Raw genomic sequence first — 20,488 nt, 5'->3', positions numbered from 1 at the left:
TACGGAATGCTTTTCTCCTTATATGGCAGTAGTTTGAAGATCGAGGAATCCCAGAGTTCTTTCCTTTTTTAAAAAATATTTTTATTGAGTAATCTTCATGTACCATACAGTCCATCCAGAGTATACAGTGGCTCACAGTATCATCATGTAATTGTATATTCATCATCATGATCATTTTTAGAACATTTACATCACTCCAGAAAAAGAAAAAAAGACAAAAGAAAAAACCCATACATCCCATATTCCTTACCACTCCCTCTCATTGACCACTGGTATTGCAATCTACCCAATTTTTTTTTTTTTATCCCTTATCCTCCCCTATTATTTATTTATTTATTGTCCTTATTTTCTTACTCATCTGCCCATACCCTGCATAAAGGGAGCATAAGACACAAGATTTTCACAATCATACAGTCACATTATAAATGCTATACATTTATATAATCATCTTCAAGAATCAGGGCTACTGGAATACAGTTCAACAATTTCAGGTACTTCTCTCCAGTCACTCTAATACACCATAAACTAAAAAGGGATATCTATATAATGCATAAGAATAACCTCCAGGATAACCTCTTGACTCTGTTTGAAATCTCTCAGCTACTGAAACATTATTTTGTCACATTTCTCTCTTTCCCCTTTTGGTCAAGAAGGCTTTCTCAATCCCATGATGCCATGTCCTGGCTCATCCCTGGGAGTCATGTCCCATGTTGCCAGGGAGATTTACACCCCTGGAAGTCATATTCTACCTAATGGGGAGGGCAGTGAGTTCACCTCACCTTGGTTTAAAGAGGGAGAGGCCACATCTGAGAAATAAAAGAGGTTCTGGGGGTGACTCTTAGGCATAATCATGAGTTAGTTTAGCTTTTCCATTGCAGGTATAAGTTTCATAGGGGCAAACCTTAAGATTGAGAGCTCAGCCTATTGAATTGGTTGTCCCCACTCCCTGTGAGGAAGAATATCAGGAATTCCCCAGATGAAGAAGTTTAATATTTCCTCCTTTGTCTCCAGTCCCCCAAGGGGAACTTGCAAATACTTTTTTATTCTCTGCCCAGAGTACTCTGGGATGTATTGGGGCATCACACTAACCTGGACAAGCCAATAAGCTTCACTCCCTATTCAAGATTCCATGAATTATGGTGTTTTAATAAATTGATCATACAAGTTAAATTAGAAAATGGGCTACCAAAAATATAAATTTTGCACCAAATAAATATCCCTTCCTTTGGTTTCATATAAAAGTGGAAGTTTTAAAATAGTCAATATCATCCTTTACCCTGTATTCTGATTTACCTTAGTCCTATTCAGATCAGCTTCATTCAAACTCTAGTCCAAGTCTGATCCCTTTTCAGCTTTTTAAACAGTTGCTGTATGGAGTAATGCTGACTTTCATAGCTTCAGAGCTCTAACTCTGAGTCTCAGGTGTCACACAAACACCTGAAGTTCCATGGGAAAGACCAGGTTATTCACAAATAGCTCAGCATCTCAGAATTTAGAAATAACAGTTACAACTCAGGGATAGATGTAACTGTTGTAAGCACTTACAATGTAGGACTCTTTACAGTAAGCCCCAACTTGATAACCCATGCTCTTGACTTCAGTTTTCCAAGTTTATATAGTATAGTTAGTCCATATGAGTGAGGCATGATAATATTTGTCTTTTTGTTTCTGACATTTCATTCAACATATTGTCCTCACGGTTCATTCACCTAGTTGCATGCCTCACCCAAGCTTCTTTTCTAGAATAGCTTCAACCCAGAAAGTTGAAGAAAGTTTGATCTAATAAAAACTTATTGCTAATGAAGGGCCACTGTATATGTAGCAGAAAATATATGAGTATATTGTATGCCTGGCACTGAAATTTTTGCTTTCTTGTGTGTGTTTGCTTTCTCATGTTACAGTGCACTGGACGCTGAAAATGAGTACCTTGTACAAGAAGCTCTAGATCGCCTAATGGAGGGAAGAACAGTGCTAATTATTGCCCATCGTCTGTCCACCATTAAGAATGCTAGTATGGTTGCTGTTCTTAACCAAGGAAAAATTACTGAGTTTGGAAAACATGAAGAACTGCTTTCAAAACCAGATGGGATATATAGAAAATTAATGAACAAACAAAGTTTTACTGCAGCATAGTAAATCTATTTGTAAATTGAATATGAGACTTCAAAGCAAAACAGCAGTGCAGAAAAAAACTTGGAGGATGTATGAAACCTATAAATCATATTGAAGTTATTTGAAATACTTATTTTTTTCCAAAGTGTGTAAAATATTCTTTTGAAATATACCTGTTCTGAAGATCATTTTATTCACAGTTTCACTGACTGTAACTTTCTAAATGTCTATAGCACAGAAGTTATTTTAAGGTTTTTTTTACTCTCTTTTATCTTGAAATATTTGAATTAATAGAGCATGGCATCTCTTTTTCCTTAGTTTGTTGCTATCGATTGAAGCTATTGTCAAATGATAACTCTTATGAGGAAATTATAAATGGAAAGCCTGATTATTTTAGGCCAGTTTACCAATCACTATGGAATTCTCTTGGTAGTAGTCTACCTTCTTTGTGTCTAATTTTACATGGTAGAGTAATACAAGATGAAAACTTAGCCTTTATTTTATTGTGATAATTTCATGAAGTGAACATAGTAATAACTGGAAATAGTTAACATCAAATGGAGAGAAAGGAAAATGTATATTGCCAGTCTTCTGTGTCTTAAAAGGAGTGACAGTTTAAGAATGTATATTAACATGGGATGTAATTGTGTTTGAATGTATGTGGTTTTCAGCATTTTTGGCCCACGTGATCCTGATGAGTTTTTTAAAAAGAAAGTACTGTCCTTTGAACAGGAGAACTTCTATTTTCTTTATTCACATACTTGTTTCTGTGAGTACTTTAGGAATCCAGGAATGACGTTCAAGCTTTTATCAAGAAAGATGGATACAAATGAATTTTACATTTAATTTTTCTGAAGACATGCATTTTGAGAATTTGTAATTCCCAGCCAAATTGAAATTTACTTTTTTATCAGTTACTTAAATACTTTTGAACCTTCACTCAGTGAGACTGCAATCTGAATTTTAAACTGAAATCTTCGACTTTAAAACATTTGAAGAAATTCAGAAGTTTTTACTATTCCACACAATAACAAGAAACTAAGAAATTGTTAGTTTTCCCATGTTCTAAGTGTTCACGAGGCCCCTCATTATACTGGAAGAGAAAACCACCATTTATGGTAAGCTTTAAGTATATTTAATTCTACATAAGGGAATGTATTAATGAATAATATGAGTTCAGTGAATAAATGAATTTAGTGTTCATTGAATTAGTAAATAGTACATTTGTGACAATCATTTTTAACAGCCTTTACTTGTATTTTTTTATACATAATTTTACTATTACAGTGTGATTCTCAAAAAACAAGCAAAATACATTTATGAAGTTGAATCTAGGAGAAATCTCTTTGTGCCATAGAGGTATTTTAAAAATTAAATTTGATCATTATATTTTATTTTCTAAAACAAGATGTTCCATCGTGTTTTTAAGTAACATTTTCTATCATGGATTAAAACTTATAATGAACTTTATTTGTGCCTGTCACTTTTTATAAAACTTTTTGCTGTATTTGGTCTCTTACTAGAATTTGGCTATGGAGATTCAGGAATAAAGCAAAAGTTAGCATTACAAATATAGAGTGAGAAGCAATTACAAGTTCCAGTGAAAAAGGACCATTCCCCCTTATCTAAGACTGTTACTGTCCTCATTTGTTTGCTATTTATAAACACTCTGCTTCAATTCAGTAAATGAGTTTCACCTGCCTCCACTATGTATGAGGACCAGTACAGTGCTCTGCATTGATGACTGATGAGTAAGGCACAGTATCTGCCCTCATGAAGCCTATAGTTTAGGAGAGTTAAGACAGATAACACTGATGACAAGAAAAGAGTTAAATAGCACACAGAGGAAATGTTGCTAACACTGTATTTTGGTACCACTTTTTTGTTTCCAGAATGTTTGTACATTACCACATTTTGATACTTCTGACAATCCTGTAACTTAGACAAGTACCTATCCATTTCACATTTGAGGAAATAAGCATAAGACAGTTGTAATTCATTCAACATGGATGATGCATATAATTTTAGGAAAGGAATGGTGGATGAAAATATTATACTGGCAGGGCTAGATCATGGTATGCTTCAGTGGTATGCTGAAAATCTTTTAGCCTATACACAGGAAGAATTCATATGTTTTTCTTATAAAGATGGTGTTTGTGTGGACAATTTAAAGAATAAATAGGCAAAATGAAAATCTAAATCACCGGAAATACTAAATGTGAACATTGTTGGCAAAATAATAATTTTGTTGCACATCCATCCTCCCAGTGCCATCTCTACATACACAGGTCTCCCTGACCTTGGACCTGGCTGGTTCCCAGGAAATAATCACAAGACAAACTAGTAAGGGCCAAACCCTTTAAAAAAGCATTTTTATAAAGTAGGGCTCCATTTTGTGAAATTGATTTTATTCCATAAAAATGTGAAAATTTCACAAAAATAAATGAAAACAAAATGTAAATATTATAAAACATTAAGTATATAAATGAAACAAGTATATGAAAACTATGTTGTAAATCTTCCTTTGGGGTGATTTCCTACATTGGAGGCATCATGGAGTTTTCTCGATATATTTTTGAATGGTGAAAAATATGAACAGAATATTTCATAATACATGAAATTCAAATGTCAGTGCCCATAAATAAAGTTTTCTCAGAGCACAGCCATGCTCATTTGGGTACACCTATGGTCTTGCAGCAGCTTTCATGCTACAATAGTAAAGTTGAGTAGTCACAACAGAAACTGTATGGGACACAAGCCGAAGATATTTAACATCTGGCCATTTACAAGAAGAAGTTTGCTGACCTCTGAGCTAGTGAAATAAACAAGCATTCTTCACTGCTGGAAGGACTTCTAAACTATGTTAAAATTTAGAGTTATTTCAAAATTTTTCATTGCCAATTAGATGGGGATTAGATGAATATCCTTGAAAATGATTGGGGGTAGATAATTTACATGATTTCTTCATTGTTCTCTTGTTTTTCTCTTTTAATATAATCTTAATTACTGAGCTTGTGTGAATGGAATTCTAACAGCCATGCCACATCTGCAGGAATTAATTCTGGTCACTTTTCTGTTGTTGATGGCAGTGATTAGTACTACATAAATAAGAGTTGGTCTTAACTGAAATGGCTACATTTTGGAGAAGATTGTACAGAGTGGAGTCCCGTCTACATAAATTGGGCATCTCACACATATACACATATCTATACTTATGAGGCTTTTTAAAAAATCAGCGAATATTTTAATTAAACTCTCTGCTATCAAAGAGAAGCTTATGGAGAGCTGTTGACAGTTAACATCTTGAGTTCTTACTTTAGGACAGGCAGACCTGGCAGCTGAGGCTTGCAGAGCAGTGATACACAGAAGTGCACTGGTTTTCCGTTCCCTTCTGCTACAAGACCTCCACGGCCACCTCCCAGGTTCCCAGTTTTGAGTCTAGAATGACTTTGTTTCTGCCAACCTCTCTGAAATCAAACTCTGTGGGCCAATCCACCCTTTGAAATGTAGCCCCAGAATTGTTCTCAAGCAGGCCAATACCTCCGTCAAGCCTGATGGTCCACATGCTTGTGAAATCACCTCTGTTGAAGGGTAATGAGGCCCAGCCAATGCCAGCCCACAAGCCAGATATCTTCCAGCTGTACTTTACTAGAGAACAGTTTGTACACAGAATATGTCAGTGTCAAGCATAAGGGGCCACAGCAGGAAGAAACTCTGGGTTGCGTGGTTCAGGAATTGAACCTGGGTCATCTGCATGGAAGGCAAGCATTCTTATTTTTTTTTAAGACTACTATTTTGTTGTAAACCTTTTTTTCTTAAGCTTGTTTTGCCTTTCTAAATTATGCTTGTGTTTTTTGACATCCAGAAATATAGTCTATAATTTATTATCTAATTCTCACAGCAAATGGATACTACTACGATAAGTAATTTTACAGATGAGAAATGGAGACTCTAAAAGGTGACATAGATAGTATATAGCAATGATGAGATTTGAAGCATTCCAGAATCTATACACTCTCTTAACCAATACACAAATGGAATTTGTTAGAAATGCAAATTCTCGAGATTCTGCCCAAACTTACTGAATCAGAAGCCCTGAGGATGTGGTCCAATAATCTGGGTTGGTTGGTTGGTTTGTCTTTAATGCCATAGAACAACATAATGTACTCCTTATGCTTACTTTTCAATTGAGGTGAGATTACCTAACATAAAGTTTGCCATTTTAAAGTGAATAATTCAGTGGCATTTAGTATATTCACAGTGTTAGAATTAGAACTCTAGTTCTAAAATATTTTCATCATCCCAAAAAAGAAACCCTGTACCTTTTAAGCAGTTACTTCCCATTCCCTCCTCCCCACACTTCCCAGCCCCTGACAACAACTAATCTACATTCTGTCTCTATAGATTTACCCATTCTGAATATTTCTTATAAATGGAATCATCCAATATGTGAAACTTTTGGTCTGGCTTCTTTCACTTAGCATTATGTTTTCAGAATTCATCCAGACTGTAGCATGTATCAGTACTTCATTCCTTCTTATGGCTGCGTGATATTCCATTGTAACTATATGCCACAATTTGTTTATCCATTCATCCACTGATGGACAATTGGGTTGTTTCTACCTTTTGGCTACTGCAAATAATGCTGCTATGAGCCTGTGTGTGCATGCAATTCCTTTGGATATACACCTAGAAATGGAATTGCTGGGTGTTACATTATGGTAGTTCTATGTTTAACTTTTTGAGGAAATGACCAACTGTTTTCCACAGTAGTTGCACTATTTTACATTCCCATCAGCAAAGTATGAGAGTTCTCATTTCTTCATATCTGCACCAATACTTGTTCTATTCAGATGTTTTTATTATAGCCATCCTAGTGAATGTGAAGAGGTGCCTCATCGTTTTTATTTGCATTTCACTAGTGGCTAATGAAGTTGCATATCCTTTCATGTGCTTTTGGGTCAAGTGTTTATCTTCTTTAAAGAAATGTCTATTCAAATTCTTTGTCCATTTTTAAATTTGGTTGTTTGTCTTTTTGTAGTTGAGTTGTTGAGTTATTTAGATCTTCTGGATATTAGATCTTTTCCAGGTATATGATTTGCAAATGTTTACTTCCATTCTGTAGATTTTGTTTTACTTTTTTGATAATGACCTTTGATGAACGAAAGTTATGAAGTCCAAGTAACTATTTTTTCCTTTTGTAGTTCATGTTATTGGTATCTAATACAAGAATCCACTACCTAATACAAATAAAATTAAAAAGATAAGATGGTGTATTCAAGAAACACATTTTCAGTAGTAACTTTGAATGTTAATGGACTAAAATTACCTATTTAAAGATACAGATGGGCAGAATGGATTAAGAAATATAATCCAGCTATATGCTGCTTACAAGGGACTCATCTTAGATACAAGGATACAAATAGACTGAAAGTGAAAGGATGGAAAAAGATTTTCCACCCAAGTTGTAACCAAAAGAAAGCAGGAGTAGCTATACTAATATCAGACAACATAGACTTTAAATGTAAAGACAACATAAGAGACAAAGAAGGACACTGTATACTAATTAAGGGGTCGATACACCAAGAAGATATAACAATCATAAATGTTTATGCTCCCAATCAAGGAGCTCCAAAGTACATGAGACAGACATTGGCAAAACTGCAGGGAGTGATAAAATATTTTCATCATCCCAAAAGTCCAATTTAACTATTTTTTTCCTTTTGTGGTTCATGTTATTGATATCTAATCCAACAATCCACTACCTAATACAAATAAAATAAAAAAGATAAGATGGTGTATTCAAGAAACACATTTTCAGTAATAACTTTGAATGTTAATGGACTAAACTGTGTTTTCCCTGTGTTTTCTTCTGAGTTTTATGGTTTTAGCTCTAATATCTAGCAATCTTCTTCTAACTTTTTTTTTATTGTATAGCACCTATATATGTCTGTTAGGTCTAATTCATTTATCAAGTTATTGAACTTCTCTATTTTCTTGTTGATCTTCTGTCTGGCTGTTCTATCTATAGAGGAGAGTGGTGTATTGAAGTCTCCTACCATTACTGTTGAAACATCTATCACTTCCTGCAGTTTTGCCAATGTCTGTCTCATGTACTTTGGAGCTCCTTGATTGGGAGCATAAACATTTATGATCCTTACATCTTCTTGGTGAACTGACCCTTTAATTAGTAGATAGTGTCCTTCTTTGTCTCTTATGTTGTCTTTACATTTAAAGTCTATGTTGTCCGATATTAGTATAGCTACTCCTGCTTTCTTTTGGTTACAACTTGGGTGGAAAATCTTTTTCCATCCTTTCACTTTCAATCTATTTGTATCCTTGTATCTAAGATGAGTCCCTTGTAAGCTGCATATAGCTGGATTATATTTCTTAATCCATTCTGCCAATCTGTATCTTTAAATAGGTAATTTTAGTCCATTAACATTCAAAGTTATTACCGAAAATGTGTTTCTTGAATACACCATCTTATCTTTTTTTTATTTTATTTGTCAGATCTAATTTTCTTTTCCTTCTTTCTCTTTGTATTCTTTAAATTACCCTTAGTCATACTCTTCAATTCTGTACACTCCTCCAGACCTCCCTCTCCTGTCTTTTTTTCAGCCAGCAGAACTCCCTTTAATATTTCTTGTAAGGGTTGGTCTTTTGTTGACAAATTCTTTCAGGACTCCTTTGTCTGTGAAAACTTTAATTTCCTCAGTTTTGAAGGACAGTTTGGCTGGATACAGAATTCTTGACTGGAAGTCATTTTCTTTCAGAATCTTGAATATATTATGCCACTGCCTTCTCACCTCCAGGGTGCTAGTTGAATAGTCTGAACTCAGTCTTATTTGATTTCTCTTGTATGTAGTAGATTGTTTTTCTCTTGCCACTTTCAGGATTTTCTGCTTCTGTTCAACATTTGACAAACTGTTAGTATGTGCCTTGGGAAAGGCCTATTTGGATTTATTCTGTTTGGAGTTCATTGGGATTCTTTGATTTGTATATTCATGTCCTTTATGGGGGTTGGAAAGTTTTCCCCCACTATATCCTCAACTACTCTTCCTAGCCCTTTACTCCTCTCTTCTCCTTCTGGGACACCAATGATTCTTATACTTGTGTGCTTTGTTTTGTCTATCATTTCCCTGAGTTCCTATTCAATTTTTTCCATCTTTTTTTGCCATTTGCAGTTTTGAGTTTTTGAAGTCAATTATCTTGTCCTCTCTATCACTTATTCTTCTGTCCCTTCAAATCTGGTGTTGTGTGCCTCTAGTATGTTTTTTTTGTTTTGTTTTGTTTTGTTTTTGCATGGGCAGGCACCAGGAATCAAACCCAGGTCGCGGGCATGGCAAGCAAGAACTCTGCCTGATGAGCCACTGTGGCCCGCACTCTAGTATGTTTTTTATTTGGTCAGCAGTTTTTAAACTCTGTGTTATCTGCTATTTTTATATTTATTCTTTCACAGTCCCCTTTGTGCTCTTCTACTGTCTTCTTGATCTTTATGTCATTTGCTATCCCACTTATTTTATTAAGTAGAGTTGTATGAACATCTTTGATTAGCTGTTCCAACGTCTGTGTCTCCTCTGGTGTTTTAATTTGGTCGTTCAGCAGGGCTATATCTGTCTGCATTGTGATATGCTTAGGTACCAGCTGTCTTCGTCGCATGTAAATATCTTGATTGATTTACTTTGGGAGTTGATTTCTTTCAGTAGTCTAAGGCCTTGTGTTGGCGGGATAGTTGTACAGCAGGGAGCAGGGCACAGGGTGGAGCACTCATGGTGATTTGCTTTAGGGCAGGTCTGGGTACCGGTTGGGGATGTTACACTGGTGCTTGTGAACGTGGGAGCCCCGCGGCCAGGGAGGATGTAGCTGTGTGGGCGCACCAGTCTGGGGGACATAAACCTGGTGTGCGCTGATCTAAGCCAGGGCCCTTTGTGTGCATGTGTAGAGCTGTAGCAGCAGGTTGGCATTATGCTTCCTAGTTCTGCACTCCAGTCCCTGCACTCTCTCAGGCTCCGCGCCTCCGAGCCAGGCTCCAACTTTCTCCCTCTCAATTCCTCGGCCCCAAGGAAACCAGGGCTGCCTCAGGTGGTGCAGAAGGCTCCCCCAGGTCAGCCATACTCCCAAATTGCAGCCTCAGTCACCTTCCTGTCTCTTCTCTAGCTTTTCCCTCTAGCAATCTTTTTTTTTAAAAACTTTTAATTATACTAACAAACATACAACTCACATTTTCCCATCTTAACCATTTTTAAGTAAAGAATTTGATATATTAATTACAGTCACAGTATTATGCACCATCACCAACATCCATTACCCCAACTTTTTCATCACCTCAAAGAGAAACTCTTAACACATTAAGCAATAATTCCCCCTTCCTCTCTACTTACCCCCATCCTATAGTAGCCTATAATCTGCTTTCTGTCTCTGAATTTGCTTACTCTAGGTATTTTATGTAAGTGCTATGATAGAATATTTGTCTTTTTTGTGTCTGGCTTATTTCATGTAACATGATGTCTTCATTGTTCATCCATGTTGTTACATGTATCAGAATTCCATTCCTTTGCAAAGCTGAATAATATTCCATTGTATCTATATCACGTTTATTTACCCATTCATCTATTGAGAGACATTTGGGTTGCTTCCAGCTTTCAGCTATTGTCAATAGTGCTGCCATGAACACTGATATATAAACATCTGATCATATTCATGCTTTCAGTTATTTGGGATATATACCAGGAAATGATAGCAATCTGTTTTAACAAGCCCTCCAAGTGATGCCAATGAATGCTTAAGTTTGCGAATTACTGTTAAACACTCTTCTTCTAGGTTTCTGGGTAGGTGACTACACTAGAAAAATAAGGCGTAAAAGAAAAAGAAATGACCAGACACCTGGAAAGGTAGAATACCAGGAGTAATAGAGAAGCACTCGTACTGCCACATGGTGTATGTTCTGAATATATTCTGTTCCAATCACTACTCTTCTCCACCTTCTAAACCGCAACTGACCCAAATGGACTGTACTAGTGCCTTACTCCCTCATTGTCTGGCTTTTGGGTGGATTCAGCCATTTGGGGGTGCACTAGAGATGGAGAGCAGAGGGGAGTGAAGTTGCAGTGCTTCTTTTCCCAGTTCTCTTCCAGCTGGGTTTCCATGGTGTGATGGTTCGAAGCTGTATGTCTCCCAGAAAAACATATTCTTAAATCTAATCCATTCCTGTGGTTGTGAACACATTGAAGTAGGACTTTTTGAGGAGATTACCTCAGTTAAAGTATGACTCACCTTATTCAGATGGGGCTTAATCCTATTGCTGGAGTCCTTTATAAATGGAATGAATGCAGAGAGAAAACCCCAGGATGCAAGAAACTGAAAGCAGAGAAACCCAGAAGTGGAGGGAGAGACCAGTAAACGCAGTCATGTGCTTTGCCTTATGGCGGAGGAACCAAGGGTTCTCAGTAGCCAGTCTTTGGGATGAAAGCATCATTTTGATTTGGCCATTTCCTATGCCTTAAACTGTAAACTAATAAATTCCCATTGTTTAAGCCAATCCATTCCATGCTATCTGCCTTGAGCAGCCTAGGAAACTAAAATATATGGGTTGGCTGTATCTCCTTAATGAAGGCCACAGCTCCTGGCAGGTGGCCTTTTTCCTGGGGTTCTGGTAACTACTTTCTGTCTTGGCCCATGTGCTTTTAGGAGCCTCAGGGCTTGCACTATCCTCAATATAACTTTATTAAATTCTCTTTATCCAGCTTGAGGGTACCAGGTGTTTCCTCCAGAATTTTGTTTGATAGAGCCTACAAGGCCCTTCATGGATTTTACTTATTATTCAATTTCCTCTGCTTTTAGTCAGTTTGAGGTGTGCGCGTGTGTTTAAAGTTCCCGGAATGCACCATGTTCTTTCCTGCTTTAGGACCTTTGCCTGAAGATCCTCTCCCAGAAACGCTCTTCCTCCTACCCTTTGCCTAACTAATACTACTCATGCTTCATGTCTTAGGTTAAATGTCCTCTTCCCCCTCTTCTTCCAAAATTGGGCACCACCACTTATTTTCTCTCATACTCCCAGCTTGTTTCATAGCACACAGCTCAATTTATATTTGTATATTTATTTGCATTCATCTCTTCAATATCTGTCACTTTCACTAGTCTAATTAGTGATCCCCATGAGTGTAGGGGCCATGTCTGCTTTGTTTATAGTTACAACTTTTAGCTCTTATCATACAGCCTGGCACATAGTATGCACTCAATAATTAAATAATGAATAGGTGGCATACAGTTCTGTCCACTCACTGTCCTTCAGTAATCATCAGTCTGGACTCTAGGGAAATTCCTGCTCAGAAGCTATCACCTCATTCATGAAGAGCAGCTTTTATAACTACTTGGTGGGTGTATTAGTTAGGGTTCTGTGGAGAAACAGAATCAACAGGGAACACTTGCAAATATAAAATTTATAAAAGTGTCTCACGTGACCGCAGGAACGCAGAGTCCAAAATCCACAGGGCAGGCTGTGAAGCCGATGACTCCAATGGATGGTCTGGATGAACTCCACAGGAGAGGCTTACCAGCTGAAGTGGGAATGGAACCTGTCTCTGAGTCCTCCTTAAAAGGCTTCCCGTGATTAGATTAAGCATCACTCATTGTAGAAGACACTCCCCTTTGGCTGATTACAAATGGAATCAGCTGTGGATGCAGCTGACATGCTCATGATCTAATCCTATGAAATGTCCTCATTGCAACAGACAGGCCAGCACTTGCCCAATCAGATAAACAGGTACCACAACTTGGCCAAGTTGACACATGTCCCTAACCATGACAGTGGGCAAAACATTAACAAAGCACAAAAACAGATTTTATTCCACCAATCACTTTTCAGACTATCCATTTCTGATCTCATACCTTACAAAGTAAGAATGAAACAAGGAGGAAATGCACTGGGCCATACAATTCAGAGATAAGATGCACAGTGGGCTATAAAACCAGGTGGGAGAAAGGGCAAGGCAGCTTGCCCAGATGCTATTAACTTGCACAGAAGAACAGCTTCCCAGGGAAAAATCAACAACTGATACCCACACTGTGTTTTCCCACTTATGGATAGGCCAGTGTTTAATTAACTGCTCACTTATTTCAACAAATGTTTAATGAAGGGCTACTATGATCTATTACAGTTATCAAGAAGGTAACAAAGCCACCGTCCCTGCTCTCAAGACATTTAAAAAGAACTGCTTGTGAGATAGTTCTGAAAAGATTAAGCTATTATGCAAGATTAAAAATATTATGAGGTGACTTCCGGAGAAGATGGCGGCTTAGTAAGGTGCGCGCGTCTTAGTTCCTCCTCCAGAACAACTACTAAATAACTAGAAACAGTACAGAACAGCTCCCGGAGCCATGACAGAGACCAGACACACAGTGTACGCCAGTCTGGACCGGCTGGACCAGCTACGAGATTCCGCTGCGGTGAGGTCCCCGAGTGGCACACGCTTCCCCGGGCCACGGTGGCTGGCGGCCAGCGCCCCTCCCTCCCTCCTTCCCGGTCCGGCTGAGAGACTCGGAGAGGCGAGTTCCCCAAGCCGCGGCAGCTGGCGGACGGTGCCCCTCCCTCACGGGCAGCTTCCCGGGCCGGCTGGGAGCTTCGGATCAGCGGTTCCCCAAACCGCGGCGGCCGGCGCCCCTCCCACACACGTGGCTTCCTGGGCAGGCTGGGAGCCTCGGATCAGCGGTTCCCCAAACCGCGGCAGCTGGCGCCCCTCCCCCACAGGCGACTTCCCAGAGGGAAAGGAAAGAGTCTCCAACAGTAGTAGAGACTGAGTCCAACCTAACACCAATAGTGGCATTAATGAACAACTTCTGACTACTAAAAATAGGCCCTCAGCTCAGGCAAAACTGATCAAGGCGGAAGTCGCCTATTGGGCTAACTGGAAAAGAGGAAAGAGGGCGAAACAGAGCCTTCTGTGGCTGTTTCTACAGAAGCTTGGTTGCCTCTGGATTCAGCTCTGGGATTACACAGGTTGCAACTGCCCCGAACGCAGAAACAGGCTGCTTTCAGGGCTCTCTACCACCTGAACCTTCCCCACAGGAGGGGTGAAACGCAACTCAGGTGGAATCCCTCTCTCAAGGAATACAAATCTCAGGACTTCACAATTTGAAGCCATTAAAACCAGCCTACAACCTTTCCTCTGTCTCCACCACACACCAGCAGCGAGAGTCTTCCAAAGTTAAAGGAGCCACAACATCTTTTGCTGGTGGGACCCGCAGACAGACAAGCACCACATACTGGGCAGGATAAGAAAAACAGAGCCCAGAGACTTCACAGGAAAGTCTTTCAACCTGCTGGGTCCCACACTCCGGGAAATCTGATTAAATGCCCAGACGCCAGCAAAAAATAACAAATCACACCAGGAAAATTGAAGATATGGCCCAGTCAAAGGAACAATCCAATAGCTCAAATGAGAAACAGGAGCTAAGACAACTAATTCTGAACATACGAACAGAAATGGAAAACCTCTTCAAAAACCAAATCAATAAATTGAGGGAGGACATGAAGAAGGCATGGGATGAACAAAAAGAAGAAATGGAAAGTCTGAAAAAACAAATCACAGAACTTATGGGAATGAAAGATACAGCAGAAGAGATGAAAAAAAAACAATGGAAACCTACAATGGTAGATTTAAAGAGACAGAGGCTAGAATTAGTGAACTGGAGGACGGAACATCTGAAACCCAAAAAGAAACAGAAACTATAGGGAAAAGAATGGAAAATTTTGAGCAGGGGCTCAGGGAATTGAATGATAATATGAAGCGCACAAATATACCTGTTGTGGGTGTCCCAGAAGGAGAAGAGAAGGGAAAAGGAGGAGAAAAACTAATGGAAGAAATTATCACTGAAAATTTCCCAACTCTTATGAAAGACCTAAAATTACAGATCCAAGAAGTGCAGCGCACCCCAAAGAGAATAGATCCAAATAGGCGTTCTCCAAGACACTTACTGGTTAGAATGTCAGAGGTCAAAGAGAAAGAGAGGATCTTGAAAGCAGCAAGAGAAAAACAATCCATCACATACAAGGGAAACCCTATAAGACTGTGTGTAGATTTCTCAGCAGAAACCATGGAAGCAAGAAGACAGTGGGATGATATATTTAAATTACTAAAAGAGAAAAACTACCAACCAAGACTTCTATATCCAGCAAAATAGTCCTTCAAAAATGAGGGAGAAATTAAAACATTCTCAGACAAAAAGTCACTGAGAGAATTTGTGACCAAGAGACCAGCTCTGCAAGAAATACTAAAGGGAGCACTAGAGTCAGATACGAAAAGACAAAAGAGAGAGGTATGGAGAAGAGTGTAGAAAGAAGGAAAGTCAGATATGATATATATAATACAAAAGGCAAAATGGTAGAGGAAAGTATTATCCAAACAGTAAAAACACTAAATGTTAATGGACTGAAATCCCCAATCAAAAGACATAGACTGGCAGAATGGATTAAAAAACAGGATCCTTCTATATGCTGTCTACAGGAAACACATCTTAGACCCAAAGATAAACATAGGTTGAAAGTGAAAGGTTGGGAAAAGACATTTCATGCAAATAACAACCAGAAAATAGCAGGAGTGGCTATACTAATATCCAACAAATTAGACTTCACATGTAAAACAGTTAAAAGAGACAAAGAAGGATACTATCTACTAATAAAAGGAACAATTAAACAACAAGACATAACAATCATAAATATTTATGCACTGAATCAGAATGCCCCAAAATACATGAGGAATACACTGCAATTACTGAAAAGGGAAATAGACACATCTACCATAATAGCTGGAGACTTCAATTCCCCACTCTCATCAATGGACAGAACATCTAGACAGAGGATCAATAAAGAAACAGAGAATTTGAATATTACAATAAATGAGCTAGACTTAACAGACATTTATAGGACATTACACCCCACAACAGCAGGATACACCTTTTTCTCAAGTGCTCATGGATCATTCTCAAAGATAGACCATATGCTGGGTCACAAAGCAAGTCTCAACAAATTTAAAAAGATTGAAATCATACACAACACTTTCTCAGATCATAAAGGAATGAAGTTGGAAATCAATAATAGGCAGAGTGCCAGAAAATTCACAAATACGTGGAGGCTCAACAACACACTCTTAAACAACCAGTGGGTCAAGGAAGAAATTAAAAGAGAAATTAGTAAATATCTCGAGGCGAATGAAAATGAAAACACAACATCTCAAAACCTATGGGACGCAGCAAAGGCAGTGCTAAGAGGGAAATTTATTGCCCTAAATGCCTATATCAGAAAAGAAGAAAAGGCAAAAATTCGGGAATTAAGTGTCCACTTGAAAGAACTGGAGAAAGAAAAGCAAACTAACCCCAAAGCAAGCAAAAGGAAAGAAATAACAAAGATTAGAGCAGAAATAAATGAAATTGAGAACATGAAAACAATAGAGAAAATCAATAAGACCAGAAGTTGGTTCTATGAGAAAATCAATAAGATTGACGGGCCCTTAGCAAGATTGACAAAAAGAAGAAGAGAGAGGACACAAATAAATAAGATCAGAAATGGAAGAGGAGACATAACCACTGACCTCACAGAAATAAAGGAGGTAATAACAGGATACTATGAACAACTTTATGCTAATAAATACAACAATGTAGATGAAATGGACAAGTTCCTAGAAAGGCATGAACAACCAATTTTGACTCAAGAAGAAATAGATGACCTCAACAAACCAATCACAAGTAAAGAAATTGAATCAGTCATTCAAAAGCTTCCCAAAAAGAAAAGTCCAGGACCAGATGGCTTCACATGTGAATTCTACCAAACATTCCAGAAAGAATTAGTACCAACTCTGCTCAAACTCTTCAAAATAATCGAAGCGGAGGGAAAGCTACCTAATTCATTCTATGAAGCCAACATCACCCTCATACCAAAACCAGGCAAAGATATTACAAAAAAAGAAAACTACAGACCGATCTCTCTAATGAATATAGATGCAAAAATCCTCAACAAAATTCTAGCAAATCGAATCCAGCAACACATTAAAAGAATTATACATCATGACCAAGTAGGATTCATCCCAGGTATGCAAGGATGGTTCAACATAAGAAAATCAATTAATGTAATACACCATATCAACAAATCAAAGCAGAAAAATCACATGATCATCTCAATTGATGCAGAGAAGGCATTTGACAAGATTCAACATCCTTTCGTGTTGAAAACACTTCAAAGGATAGGAATACAAGGGAACTTCCTTAATATGATAGAGGGAATATATGAAAAACCCACAGCTAATATCATCCTCAATGGGGAAAAATTGAAAACTTTACCCCTAAGATCAGGAACAAGACAAGGATGTCCACTATCACCACCATTATTCAACATCGTGTTGGAGGTTCTAGCCAGAGCAATTAGACAAGAAAAAGAAATACAAGGCATCAAAATTGGAAAGGAAGAAGTAAAACTATCACTGTTTGCAGACGATATGATACTATACGTCGAAAACCCGGAAAAATCCACAACAAAACTACTAGAGCTAATAAATGAGTACAGCAAAGTAGCAGGTTACAAGATTAACATTCAAAAATCTGTAGTGTTTCTATACACTAGCAATGAACAAGCTGAGGGGGATATCAAGAAACGAATTCCATTTATAATTGCAACTAAAAGAATAAAATACTTAGGAATAAATTTAACTAAAGAGACAAAAAACCTATATAAAGAAAACTACAAAAAACTGCTAAAAGAAATCACAGAAGACCTAAATAGATGGAAGGGCATACCGTGTTCATGGATTGGAAGACTAAATATAGTTAAGATGTCAATCCTACCTAAATTGATTTACAGATTCAATGCAATACCAATCAAAATCCCAACAACTTATTTTTCAGAAATAGAAAAACCAATAGGCAAATTTATCTGGAAGGGCAGGGTGCCCCGAATTGCTAAAAGTATCTTGAGGAAAAAAACCAAGCTGGAGGTCTCACGCTGCCTGACTTTAAGGCATATTATGAAGCCACAGTGATCAAAACAGCATGGTACTGGCATAAAGATAGATATATCGACCAATGGAATCGAATAGAGTGCTCAGATATAGACCCTCTCATCTATGGACATTTGATCTTTGATAAGGCAGTCAAGCCAACTCACCTGGGACAGAACAGTCTCTTCAATAAATGGTGCCTAGAGAACTGGATACCCATATGCAAAAGAATGAAAGAGGACCCGTATCTCACACCCTATACAAAAGTTAACTCAAAATGGATCAAAGATCTAAACATTAGGTCTAAGACCATAAAACAGTTAGAGGAAAATGTAGGGAGATATCTTATGAATCTTACAATTGGAGGCGGTTTTATGGACCTTAAACCTAAAGCAAGAGCACTGAAGAAAGAAATAAATAAATGGGAGCTCCTCAAAATTAAACACTTTTGTGCATCAAAGAACTTCATCAAGAAAGTAGAAAAACAGCCTACACAATGGGAGACAATATTTGGAAACGACATATCAGATAAAGGTCTAGTATCCAGAATTTATAAAGAGACTGTTCAACACAACAACAAAAAGACGGCCAATCCAATTACAAAATGGGAAAAAGACTTGAACAGACAGCTCTCAGAAGAGGAAATACAAATGGCCAAAAGGCACATGAAGAGATGCTCAATGTCCCTGGCCATTAGAGAAATGCAAATCAAAACCACAATAAGATATCATCTCACACCCACCAGAATGGCCATTATCAACAAAACAGAAAATGACAAGTGCTGGAGAGGATGCGGAGAAAGAGGCACACTTATCCACTGTTGGTGGGAATGTCAAATGGTGCAACCACTGTGGAAGGCAGTTTGGCGGTTCCTCAAAAAGCTGAATATAGAATTGCCATACGACCCAGCAATACCATTGCTAGGTATCTACTCAGAGGACTTAAGGGCAAAGACACAAACGGACATTTGCACACCAATGTTTATAGCAGCATTATTTACAATTGCAAAGGGATGGAAACAGCCAAAATGTCCATCAACAGACGAGTGGCTAAACAAACTGTGGTATATACATACGATAGAATATTATGCAGCTTGGAAGACAGAATAAACTTATGAAGCATGTAATAACATGGATGGACCTAGAGAACATTATGCTGAATGAGACTAGCCAAAAACTAAAGGACAAATACTGTATGGTCCCACTGATGTGAACCGACATTAGAGAATAAACTTGGAATATGTCATTGGTAACAGAGACCATCAGGAGTTAGAAATAGGGTAAGATAATGGGTAACTGGAGCTGAAGGGATACAGACTGTGCAACAGGACTGGATACAAAAACTCAAAAATGGACAGCACAATACTACCTAATTGTAATGTAATTATGTTAAAACACTGAATGAAGCTGCATCTGAGCTATAGTTTTTTTTGTTCTTTTTGTTTTGTTTTGTTTTTATATATATTTTTTGTATTTTTATTTTTATTTTTTTCTCTATATTATCATTTTATTTCTTTTTCTGTTGTCTTGCTATTTCTTTTTCTAAATCGATGCAAATGTACTAAGAAATGATGATCATACATCTATGTGATGATATTAAGAATTACTGATTGTATATGTAGAATGGAATGATTTCTAAATGTTGTGTTAGTTAATTTTTTTAATTAATGAAAAAAAAATAAAATAAAAATATTATGAATCTATATACAGACAGAAACCAAGGGGGCAAAGAAGAAAGGGATATCTAACTCTGTGGAAGTCTTTCCGGCGGCAGTAGCACTGAATGAAGACTTGATGTGTGGTTAGAGGCTTACCTAGCCAACAGGGGTAAGGAGAGAGGGAAGGCATGCCAAGTGAAAGGAATATGTGCAAATACATTGGAGGGGTGAGATGGAAACTCTTACGTATTTTTTTTTCCGGAAGGAATATGCACTGCAAGTGGAAAGGGAATGAAGTGGAGTCAGACGTACGAGCCAGCAAGAGTTAAATCACAAAGGACCTTGTAAAGGAGCTTGCCAAATTACCTGTGGGCAACAAATGGTCAGCTACTGAAGCAGTTTCATGCCCAAGAACAACATCCAATATACCTTATGTTGGGACCTATATCACATACCCTATAAAAGGCATATTCAAGTCTTAGTCTGTGCCCCCATGGGTGTGAACTCATTTGTAAATAGGACTTTTGAAGATATTATTAATTAAAGTCTGTACACATTTGTGAATAGGATCTTCGAAGATCCCTATTTAGATGAAGAAAAATTGAATCAGGGTGAGACTTACCCTGATGAGTCCATATAAGCAAAGGAAACTTGTATACAGTGGGTAGAGGAATCCAGAAGTCAGAAGATAGAAAACGAAGGAGATTGCCATTTGACAAAGGCAGATATGAAA

At 37.8% G+C, this 20,488-nt stretch overlaps 1 protein-coding gene across 1 annotated transcript in view; it reads left to right on the top strand.

Moving 5' to 3' along the window:
• The window catches only part of ABCB10 (ATP binding cassette subfamily B member 10), a 45,691-nt gene extending 42,097 nt beyond the window's left edge, over positions 1-3,594 (top strand). Inside the window, exon 13 of the mRNA XM_077149407.1 lies at positions 1,902-3,594. Coding sequence (XP_077005522.1) covers positions 1,902-2,133 — 232 coding nt within the window. The 3' untranslated portion in view covers positions 2,134-3,594. The remainder of the gene's footprint in view (positions 1-1,901) is intronic.
• The last annotated feature ends 16,894 nt before the right edge of the window (positions 3,595-20,488 follow it).

The sequence above is a fragment of the Tamandua tetradactyla genome, chromosome 2, assembly GCF_023851605.1.
Source record: "Tamandua tetradactyla isolate mTamTet1 chromosome 2, mTamTet1.pri, whole genome shotgun sequence".
Lineage (NCBI taxonomy): Eukaryota > Metazoa > Chordata > Mammalia > Pilosa > Myrmecophagidae > Tamandua > Tamandua tetradactyla.
This window is presented reverse-complemented; position numbering and strand designations above follow the sequence as displayed.